This window comes from Nanorana parkeri, unplaced genomic scaffold (assembly GCF_000935625.1).
Source record: "Nanorana parkeri isolate BGI_ZX_2015 unplaced genomic scaffold, ASM93562v1 scaffold1404, whole genome shotgun sequence".
In the NCBI taxonomy this organism is placed as follows: Eukaryota; Metazoa; Chordata; class Amphibia; order Anura; family Dicroglossidae; genus Nanorana; species Nanorana parkeri.
Genome location: NW_017307672.1, coordinates 269,657 through 281,697, shown reverse-complemented (window position 1 = coordinate 281,697; position 12,041 = coordinate 269,657). Strand labels below are relative to the sequence as shown.

Genomic DNA, 12,041 nt, shown 5'->3' with positions numbered 1-12,041 from the left:
TCAACATGATTGCCTGCCAGGCACAACTGATAGGGATAGGTAAAATACCGGCACACCGATGCTTATGCCGATGCCGTTTTTTTTACCTATTGCTCAGTGAAGGCTCCGGCAGAAGCTTTACCAGGCACAGAGGTTCAAGCAGCGGGATTGGAGACAAGAGGGTAGAGCTTCTCCATGTTTCTAAACTACAACTGATAGGGAGGGTAAATTTCTCCAACAAGACATTAAAACTCAACAAGGCCCTGATTCCTCCCTGCTTTATCCAAAACAAGCACAAAATATATGTTTTGGCTGGAGATAAACTTTAACATTTTTATGTATTCAACTTTCTATTTATTTTTTTTTCAAATGATAAAAAAAAAAAAATCAGTGTGAGCCTTTGGATAAAACATTTTTTATATTTTGCTATGTAACTTAGGTAATACCTTCAGATATGTAAGAAACACACTTTCCAGGTCCAGCTACTGAGCATCTGGTTACGTTTAAATACACATACAATGTTTTAATGAGTTTCCATCTATAACTGGAACTATCATGTAGGGGACCAATGGGTTTTGGGCACATTCCAAATCAGTAATGCGTGTGAATAAAGCAGAGTCGTTTATCCAAAGTGGTTTAAGTTGTTACATTTCTAGCAGATAAGCAAGATAAAATCCTTCACTGTTATTTTTGCCAACACAAAGAGATATTTCAGCAAAATAACACAAAAGTTTGGATGGGGTATGCAGCCATCTATACACAGGACAATAAAAAAATCCCTTTAATAATTAAAACATTTCAAACTGGCTTCAGATTTAGTACATTTTTGTGATCTAGCAGACATTTGTTAAGAATATAGCTTGAGAGCTCAAGGCTGTTTACATTCCTGATATGTGTCTTCTTCATTTTGTTTATTCTTAAGCACATTAAGTACACACCACTCTTTTTGTTTCTCCCATGGGTTCATAAATCTGATTTCACACTTGTGAAGTATAGTATAAGGGAAATTATTCATATCTGCATAATGTCGAATTCTTCCCTGTCAGATCTATCCATTAAAGAAAATGCTAACACACCTTCCATCATTACCCATATTGCAGTGTATATGCTATGTCAACTTACAGTATTCTTCAACAGTACTAACAGAATTTTTATTTAATAAATAAGTACAATCTGTATGCTATTACTGTTATTATTATTTGTTTAAAAGAAAACCTCAGTCCAAATGTTTTTGCCTGGTAACAACTAGGTCAGTCTACCATTTTAGAGGAAGTAATTCTTTCAAACAATAGTCACCCCTACTCTTTGCTTAATTACATACACAGCTGCTGGGTACTGATTTTTTACTTTCAGAATAGGTACTATTAAAACAAAATAGGAAATATGTAAAGTAGAACTGAAGCCAACACTATTTTTTTTAGTTTAGGATAGAGTAAGGGAGGGTTATAACCAGTCAGCTTTTTTTTTTTTTGCCATTTGTGTCCCATTGTGGAGGGTCACCAGAACTAGTGCCCCTATTGGAATATTTCCCATCTATTCTTGTTCTGACAATAACATTTCAGATTTTCTTTCCCCCCGTACTTTCAGTGATAAACGTCACCAGGACGACAAATAGAGAGGGTGAGTCTCTCTATAGCTGGCCATACACTGTTTAATTTTTTTATTTCAAACTGCAGGCTGAATGGAAAAAAAATTATAATAACACATTCCTCCATTCATGCTAAACAACATGGATGGATGAATGTGCTATTGTAATCAGACAACGGCAGGTGTGGCGTTGTCAGAATACCTCAACAGTGATGGCAGCTGATGGGCACACCCACTGACTACCTTGGTGCCAATCACAACTCCCAAGCTGCCATCTGCATTATAAACAAAGGGGCAGAGATGTTGGCTGACATGTGACCATTATTGGTCAATGATGTCAGCCAACATCACTGCCCATTTGGAGCCCCAGCTGCAGCTGAACGCCATAAAAATTAAGTGTTTGAATGCAAAACAAGGGGAATTTGGACTGAACATGGGTTCGGTGTGAACCCCAAGCTCATCCCTGCAAAATAAATGAGTGGCCTCTAGGTTTTTCTAAAGCTGGCCACATATGATATAATCTGTTCGTATAGATCTGTACAATCTACTTCAGCTACGTCAGCCTAACTCAGAAGGTTGATGCATTTTTGAGGCTACCATAGATTATTTATGTGTTAGTAGAATACCTATTAATGGAACATCTGTTACTGCTGGCATCTTTCTTCTTTTAGGCTCCATTCACACCAGCATGTGCACTACCACACAGCCATTGTTGTGTGCTGGTGAGAAGCATCGCAATGCACTGATTTCAGCTTAGTGCACTTTTTAGCTAATTTATTTTAGCTTTATTGAAATGTCACAAAGTGGCAATTTCGTTCAGTTCTATCTACCCCTTTTCAAGTCAAATGTAATATTTAGAAGCTACCCCATTATGGTCACTAAATGGAGCTGAGGAGCATAAGACATAAAAACTTAAATACCATAATTCAGTATTTTCCTTATATTACATTTTACTTGAAAAGGAAACATACTTAGAACGTTTGTTTTTCCCTCTATTCACACAGAACACATGTTCACAGAGTTTTGCAGTACAAATGGCTCTGTAAGTTATTTATAAATACACCCCTAAATAATATTGCAACCACACATAAACATTTTAAACATAGAGTTTCTGTGGTCATTTTCAGGATTTTAGTGGTTAAATCATGGGTTAGACTGCTATCTAATGCCTATGGCAAGCTGTAGTCACTGGAAAAAAATAAACCTGTAAAGGTCATGACTATATGAGTGCGTGCAGCTACCAAAAGCTTGGGAAAATGAAAGTTCTGAAGACTAATATAAAAATGACTGTTTTTTCCCTCACCAGTAAACTGTTTCCAAAGATAACAGTGCTACACTAAATACAGACATTGTTATCTTCTATTGGATTATACCAATCAGCGTTCAGGACTGGCTGATAAAATCCATCAAAATGCTGAAGAATTTACAACACATTAAGTTCTCTTATCTTCTTCTGCCTGAACTCGAGTGGTTCTTAATTTCCCACTTAAAAAGATAACACTGCTAATAGTTAGTTTTCCTGTTATCAATGTATGGCCTGGTCAGCTACATGTCTCTGGAGCTTGACAAAGGAGAAAGGTTGCAGAACATCTGCCTCTTTATGGTCACAACTAATTAATCATCCTTCCAGCGCTGCGCAGATATACTATATTGCCCTGTTAAGTTTCAGTACAAAATATATTATTGTGCAATTTTCCCAAGCAGCTAAGAGGTAAAGGAAGTAATTTATTGGACATTAGTAATTTAAAGGCCAGACAAGTTAACTCTTTTAAAGGCCCTTCCAATTTGTAATTGTGTAACAAACACAGACATTTGACTGTGCTGTAGAGCACTGCTATCCAGGGCAGCTTAACACATGTATTTACATTTGCAAAACATCTTTATGCATGTAATATGTGGCATATGGATGATAGGTAGGTAGGTAGATAGATAGATAGATAGATAGATAGATAGATAGATAGATAGATAGATAGATAGATAGTTAGTAGCTACTTCTGAATATGCTTGTTGCCTCAAAGTCATGCTGACTGTCTGGCTCCAATACTTTCGTAATCAGTGACTTCAAACAAGTATGTAGAATAAATTCTGCTTTTATTTTGTCTTTACTTGCTGCATACTTGGTACAGATTAGTGACTGAGTATATAAACCAGAGACAGTCAGGCAACTAGCAGTTTCAGAAAGAGGCCAGAAGGAAGTCCCTATATTTCCTTCAGAACAGGTTTCCTCTTAAGAGAACCTATGTCCTTTTTAGATGTATGTTGAATGCTTTAACCTGAAGTCTCAATTTCCCCTTTTTGAATGCTACATTTATTTTTCCAGAGTTCCTCTGCCTCTTGACACATAGGTTGACTAAACATGTGCCCCATCCCGGGGACAGCACTCACAAATGTCAATAGAGGAGAAAAACAGCTGGACTGGATCCTAGGTGACCCTTTTTTCAGCTTTACTGTTGAGACTGGAGGAGGTTAAAAAAAGGAATGGTTAGCAGACTTTAGGTCTGCGTTAAACATAGTATTCATTACCTCCAATGAAAAAAATGCTAACCACTGTTTTACCTTAAAAGGTGGGTGGTGTCTTACAGAATATAGTTCATTGTAACACACATTGTCAGATATATATGCTAGGAATTGTAGATCTTTTGCAAACAAGGAAGTACTTTAGGAGCTGAACATGATGACTGCAGCCCTGTGGAAATAATATAGACTTAATCATTCAGTTTTCTTTAACAAATCAGCCCAGCACATTTCATATTTTTCCATTCTTATAGCATTGGCTTTTTAGCTCTCTGCATCGGGATGCATAAAATCCCAGAACTGCAGGAAATCAATGCTGGAAGACTTTCCTAAACCAGGTGCGAGTAGGGAGCAGGTAGTTATATAACACCCTGCAAGCACTCTCTGACTGCAGGTACCACTTTTATTGAAGACTAAATGCGGTTGTACTTCACTCGGGGGCCACCACATATGCACCATCATATTTACTTGTACTGCCCTGGGAGCAAATGACTTCCTGCCCCCTAGCCCTGTCCTCCCACGCTCCTGACTAAGGACACAACAATTCTCATGAGATATTAACCTCTTGCCACCCGCCCGTAGTAAAAAAACGGACGGACGGCACTGCAGCATCTGCGGGTTGCCGTCTCCAGACGGCAATTTTTTTCTGCTCGCGTGCGCCCCCTAGCGGGCACGCACGGGCAGAAAAGACCCGTCCAATGCGAACACCCGGTATAATTTTTCCTTAATATAGTAAAAAAATTAAACCCCCCAGTGGTGAATAAATACCACCAAAAGAAAGCTCTATCTGTCCCCAAAAAAGGGTATAAAATTCATTTCAGTACAGCGCTGCATGACGGAATAAATGTCAGTTAAAGTACCGCAGCGCTGAATACTGAAAAATGGCCTGGATGGGAAGGGGGTTTAACACCGCGGATGTCAACTGGTTAAACATACTTTAAAAAATACCTGCTTAAAAATGCACTCTATGGTAAGCAAATAACACTCTCTTGGTCAAGACAGGGCTAAATTAAACCTATTATATATTTTACTTTGATTAAAAAAATTGTCACACACTGATTAGTGTCTTGGGTTGCCTTTTAATGCTTCATTTTGTGCAGAGCTCAAGTCTACAAGTGTTTAGTCTGAGAACTTACTTCTAAAAGCTTCTTATGACAAAATAAATAATGATAACCTGATAAAAGTCACCTGTTAAATGTGCTTGCTTTTTTTTATTGCCTGTGCAGGCTGTAGTGTAATATAAAAAAGGGACAATTTTGTGTGAAAAGTATGACTTAACCTGACCTTGCACTGAAGTAAATAAACATCTCGCAAACAGGATGTAGTAAAAAGCTGTATTTTACCATTTCCTCTCACCCATCACTCATATACTTTTTACAGAATTTCAAAGCACAATAAAATAAAATCCTCTAAAATAGCATTTTCTTTCCTTTCACTGTAGACTATAAAGCAAACATTTAGGTGCAATAAAACTATAATCCTATTTAATTAATGCTTCAGTCTGGTAATTCTTTGTTTTCTCATCAAAGCAACAGATTTCAGAAATAACTAAGTAATGTTAAGGGGCACTTTGATTTACAATGGCAGCATAAACAATTTCCTGACCTGGGGACAGTCATTTGTCTTTTTGTCCATAGGGTTGTAATGTAATTATAAATAAACAAAACCTAAAGATTAAATATAAATTAATGGGTATAGAAGAAAACACATCTAGGGTTGACCTAGCTACTATAACTGCAGACCTTGTATGAAAATACTAACTCAGCTTTGTAAAGTGCATCAAATGTGCATTAAACACTGTTTTGGTTAAATAATCTATCCACTACATGCTGGTGAAGCCAACTCAGAAGAGAGACAATTCTAAATATATAAAATAGCTTTTTTTCTGCCTTTTCTTTGATAATCACGTAATCAAATGAACATTTAATTATTTGCCACCTCTTGGCTATACCAGATTTCTTTAAAAGGGTGACTTGTTTTCAAAAATGCATTGGGGGAATTTATCAAAACTGAAGCAGACAAAATCTGGAGCAGATTTGCACTGCAACCAATCAGCTTCTCTGTATCATTTTCAGATCTAACCTGAGCAAACTGAAGAAAGCAACTGATTGGTTACCATGGGCAACTGCTCTAGATTTCTGTTTGCTCCAGTTTTGATAAATTCCCCTCATCGAGTTTTTATTCTTATGCCTGCTTCACTACTTGACAAGCCACTGAGCCAAAAACAAGCATGTGCAGAAATGATTGTTCCAGATCAGTTATTCAGCGGGTAGCCTAGGAAGGCTAAAAAGTACAGTCCATGAGCCTGCACCATCAAAAACAAGTCAGCAGTTGCAGCTCCCATATTTCTGTCCTGACGGATACATTTTAGGTCTCACAACATAGCTAGGAGTCTAGCAGCTATGAACCTAGAGGCTACGAGTCAAGAGGTAATCTGTCTTTTTTTTTTTTCAAATACATTTTTATTGAAGTTAAAAGACAATAAATTGACAAGTTAAGTCAGGGCATATTCACAGTACTCTATTGTACATATTAACAGTACATTGATGTATCGTATCCTGGAATGTGGTGTCATCCACCGCAGAGGGTTGTCAGGTGGGCTAAGTTAACGCTACAGGCGGGCAGAATAATATCAGCGTGATGTTAAGAGTGTGTTTTCCAGGTTTTCGATGTACAATATGGCGGGAGTACTAATGATGGTGTGGAGGGGGAAGATCATGGGAGAACAAGGTGATCTGTCTTTATGCACTCAGTGGACATAAATATGGCAACTTCTGAATACAATTTACACAAGAAAAGCAATACATGTGTGGGCCAGACAGTGGCACTCACAAGCCTGACATATATAGTAAATTGAAAAAAGATATCACTAAAAGGTAATACTCCTCTCTCCCTTGCCAAAAGCCTATTGGCTTTAATATCTAAAAACGTGAGCCAAATATCAATAGTCATTTTTTTGTAGGCATACACCAGTGTTTATATGCAGTCAAAGCCCAATCTATAAGTAATATTTCTTGTAAAAATACAAAAAAGTTTATTATACTTAAAGCTGCACTTCAAATTTGAGGCACATGTATCATTTCTGCAAACTGCAAGCAAATGGAAACTTTTTTTACATAGTTCCACTTGTTTGAGAAAAAGTCTATGTGCAGGTTACAGCAGGTTACTGACAAAGTAAACTGATGTATTCTTTTCAATCTTTAGAACATATGGGATTTAACATTAAAGTAAATCTTGTTGTGTCAAATGTGATAGCAGAAGGCATAGCTAAATTCCAAAGTACCATAAATATACTGTTCAGACCAAGATTTTACATATACTGTATTAGGAAACCAGTTAATCATTCCTTTTGACATGTCCTCATACAGTCCAGACTTTGAAAACTGTACACGCTTCCACCAGGCACTGCGGTTACGAACCACTGCCTCTTAAATGATAACACCGCACATATGTTGTCTATAAGTCTACCAGTTCAGTTATTATTTATATTGCTCCACCAACTCCTGTGGTGCTATACATGCTATACAAAGCAACAGATAGGAAAAAAAGGACAGTAGTGCAGGTAACACAATATATATATATGTGTATATATATATATACATATATATATACACATATATATATATATATACATACCATTCCAGAGACTAGTACATACAGCTTTGTAACATAGAGAAATAACAAGAAATAAAAGGAAAGAGGCTCCAGTTTCAGCCAGTGGTTGGATTGATGGAGAAAAACAGTAATGGGAGAGTGAACAGAGCTTAGAGGCAGTATTAGCAACTATGTCAATGTTGATCGGCACAATCAGCGTGTCTGCTTAGTACTTGGTAAAATGTAACACATAATTATAAATTGTAGCTAGTTGCAGCTACGGTATCTGAGCAACCAATTACAAAGTATCTGCTTTTCTTAGAGTTGCTAATAAAAACATGTGAAAGATCAAAAAAGTTTTTTCTTTCTCCAATAAATTTCGTTAGTAACCCAGTATTACCACTAAAGCTAGCCTTAAAAACTTTTTCCTCTAGCCTTTTTTTTGTTTTATACTATTCATATTACTTTTTTTTAGTTTTTTAATCAATTTCATTCAATAGTTTTTTGTAATTAAAAAAACCACGTAATCCAAAAAAAACAAACTACATAATTTGAATTGTAAAAAACTTAAAAATAAGTAAAGCAAATCTCAGAATGAAATCAGAGCTTTATATCTATAGTGATGCTTGTTTTAACATTATTACTAAGTAAAATAATTAATAGGAGACAATATCAACAAAAGAAAGGCAAAATAAAGCCTTTTATTGCCCCCACACACACACACACCACACACACATATGTACAGTGAGGAAAATAATTATTTGCTCCCCTGCAGATTTTGAACGTTTGCCCACTTAAAAAGAAATGAAAGGTCTATAATTTTTATCATAGGTGTATTTTAAATGATTGAGACAGAATATCAACCGAAAATCCAGAAAAAACACATGATACAAATGTTATAAATTAAGTTGCAGTTCAGTGATTAAAATAAGTATTTGATCCCCTACCAACCAACAATAATTCTGGCTCCCACAAACTGGCTGTGCAGTACACAAATGAGTCCTGTCAATTTAAGAAGGTGCTCCTAACGACATCTCGTTATGTATATAAAAGACACCTGTCCACAGAATCACTTTCTTCCATTCAAACCTCACCACCATGGACAAGACCAAAGAGCTATCAAACGACGTTAGGGACAAGATTGTAGACCTGCACAAGGCTGGAATGGGCTACAAGACTATCAGCAAGAAGCTTGGTGAGAAGGAAACAACTGCTGGAGCGATTATTTGCACATGGAAGGAATACAAAACAACCATCAATCGCCCTCGGTATGGAGCTCCATGCAAGATTTCGCTTCATGGAGTAAGGATGATCATGAGAAAAGTGAGGGATCAGCCCAGAACTACACGGAAGGAGCCTTTGAATGACCTCAAGGCAGTAACACAATACACCGCCATGGATTGAAATCCTGCAGCGCCTGCAAGCTCCCCCTCCTCAAGAAGCCACATGTACAGGCCAGTCTGAAGCTTGCCAATGAACATCTAAATGATTCAGAGAAGGATTGGGAGAAAGTGCTGCGGTCAGATGAGACCAAAATTGAGCTAAAATCTGGGATGGGAACCTCCTTCTTCGTGGCTTCGTGGGAAGCCACAAAGCTGGCTTCCCACCCAATCAGGAAGCTGGGAGGCGGGTCATTACTCGCCATGTTCCCCTATGGCACTGCCGGTCAGAGGAAATATTCCTTTGACTAGAAGTTCCGATATCGGGAAGGTATCGGAAGATTTGGCTGAGTATGAATACCTGCCCAAATACTTGGTATCCGCACCGGTACCCATACTATTATCGGTGCAGCCCTACTTAAGAGATTTTTTTTGAAAGTCTTATTTTTCCAAAAATAGAATATATGCCTCACTTTTGAATAATTAGTCATAGCAAAGCTATTTTTGAATTATTAGACCTATAGCTGATTGCAAAAATGTCACTGGAGTGCAAATGAATACAGCCCTGGGCTGGTAGTCTGTATAAGTCTGAATTCACTGTATTTTTAGGGTGGCCATTGGCATTGATGTTGTTAAACCTTTGAAACTATTTTGAAGCATGGAAAGTGCAACGCATATACAGTGGGGAAAAAAAACTTTCTACCATAACTCTATGGGGTTTATTCACTCGGCTTAGTAAATAAGTTGAAGCTGTACTCAACTATCCAATCATGAGCTTGCGAAAATCCTGTATTTTTAAATTTCCCTTGTATGTGATTTGGTATTTAAAGTAAACACATTTACTTGTCCACCTTATTTACTAACATTCACTTTGCAGACTCAACATACACTTAACTAAGGGTGCTGCCTCTACTTTGGTAAATCAGCTTCAGTCTTAGTTCACACCTAGGCGTTTTGTTGCTCAAAGGTAAGCATGACAAGGAATCCCATTAATTTCTACAGCCCCTGTTCACACCTGAGCATTTTGTTGAAAGCAGAAAAGCACCTGTTGCTGAACAAAATTGCTGGAGCTACTTTGTGGCAGATTACAGAGCTTTTTGGTCCCATTGAGTTTAATAGGAAAATTTGTGCAACAAAACACTCAGGTATGATCAAGGGGCCATAGAAATGAATGGAATTCCTTGACTTGAGCGTTTTGTCGCGCTTAGCTTTGAACAACAAAACGCTTAGGTATGAAGGGGCTGGGACATTTTGTAAGATGATTAAATAGAGAAAACCTGGCATCATGCTGAACTTCCAATGGTAAGTAATAAGAAAATCACTAATTATCAATTTCTCCTTTGTCATGGTTATAAATTGCTGGCATATTACAGCATAGAGCTTTATGTAGGTTTAGATTGTTCTAATAAAACTTAATATGTTGTAAATCTTTATTCTTCCACAATTAAACTAGCCATGGTCTTTGTCTGAATGCTAATGGAGAATCAAACTAACTGCATTTGTCTGAAGCAAAATAAATCAGTCATTTTGTTCAGCAGGAAGTGATGCTGAAGTAATAAGGTACTAAGAGATTGGGGAGGAAGTAGACACACTTAATGACGAACAGCAGATCAGAGAGGTCACATGAAACAGAACTGGAGATAGTAACTATTTTTTCTTAGCTCCTCGTCAAGCCAAGTACACATAATTATAAGACCTGTTACTGTATATTGTATATTCAGCTTGTTGCATTTATTCTGGAATGTATTTGTATTTGTTAGTAGTCATTTTGTCTAGTGAACTCATAACTTGTCTTAAATAGTCTCAGTGTTTTTTTTCCTTAATAGTAACCCCAATGTATGAATTATTGAACAGCACATTTAGATTTTGGGTGACCTATTAGAAACAAATATCCTAAAGTATTGCCAATTTTGGTCTCAGTTCCTATCTTTCACAAGCCCAATGTACTTTATATAATTTCAAACTTATACACCTGTAGTGCTGTCTTTCTCCAACACCGCCAATTCAATTCTGCACACCTTGTCTTATAAGTTGGTACCAATTTCCATACTGAAACTATAGAAATATTATGTTCTAAGTGTGCAGTGAGCACTCAATCAGATCAGTCTCATCTGTTTGATAGAAACTCAGCCTTCTCTAGGTTTATTGAAAAGACAGCTTGAAAGCCATAATAAATAATCTTACCCACAACTTTTGGCAGCTTTTGTCTACGCAAGGGAATTCGAGGCAGTTTCATGCTGATTCGGCTGAAACGTCCACAGAAGCGTCGAGGGGGCTTCTTGTTTGCTGCTTTCTCTCGATTTTCACTGTAACGCAAAAAAAAACAGTACAATGTTTCAGGTTTACAAAATGCAATACATCAGAATGGAAGACTTATTTAATTCAGTTTTGAAAAAAAGAAATCAGTAAACTATTTATAAAGAACTTTTACACATAAAACATTAGGTTTCCTCTATAACATTTTAATGCTTTGTAGCTGTGTGAACGTTATTCTTTTTCTACTTATTTGTATTATAGCCTAGAAAACCAGCTGTATGTAGCAAAGTATTTCCCTATAAAGGTCATTTAATCTCTAATCATCTGTAAAAGTAGTGCTGCAACAACGTATTGATGAAACCGAGTATAATCAATAATGAGAATCGCTGGCAACTATTTTAATCATCGATTAGTTGCTTTTCGATTAGTTGCCGCCGCTCTGCTCCTCTGTTCTCCTCCTCGCTGTTGCTGGCTGCAGCTGTCTTTGTCCCTTTCAATCCCTGCTGCTGTCCCGCCTGTTTTGGCAGAGGCAGCGGGGACACAGACCACTGCAGCAGGCACCAGCGGGGAGGAGAGACCATTGTGATTGCATTCCCCGCTGCCCCCCATACTTTCTGTGCCCCCCCGTGCCTCCACTGCCGCTTCGTGTCTCCTCCGGCTTGGCCCATCCCTCCTCAGCCCCGCCCTGTTCCTCCACAGCCTCGCCCCGTTTCTCCTCTTCCACACCCCAGT

At 37.7% G+C, this 12,041-nt stretch overlaps 1 protein-coding gene across 1 annotated transcript in view; it reads right to left on the bottom strand.

Annotated features, from left to right (window-relative positions):
• SCARF2 (scavenger receptor class F member 2) overlaps positions 1 to 12,041 on the bottom strand; it is a 160,421-nt gene that overhangs the window by 22,602 nt on the left and 125,778 nt on the right. Inside the window, exon 9 of the mRNA XM_018569822.1 lies at positions 11,238 to 11,359. Coding sequence (XP_018425324.1) covers positions 11,238 to 11,359 — 122 coding nt within the window. The remainder of the gene's footprint in view (positions 1 to 11,237; positions 11,360 to 12,041) is intronic.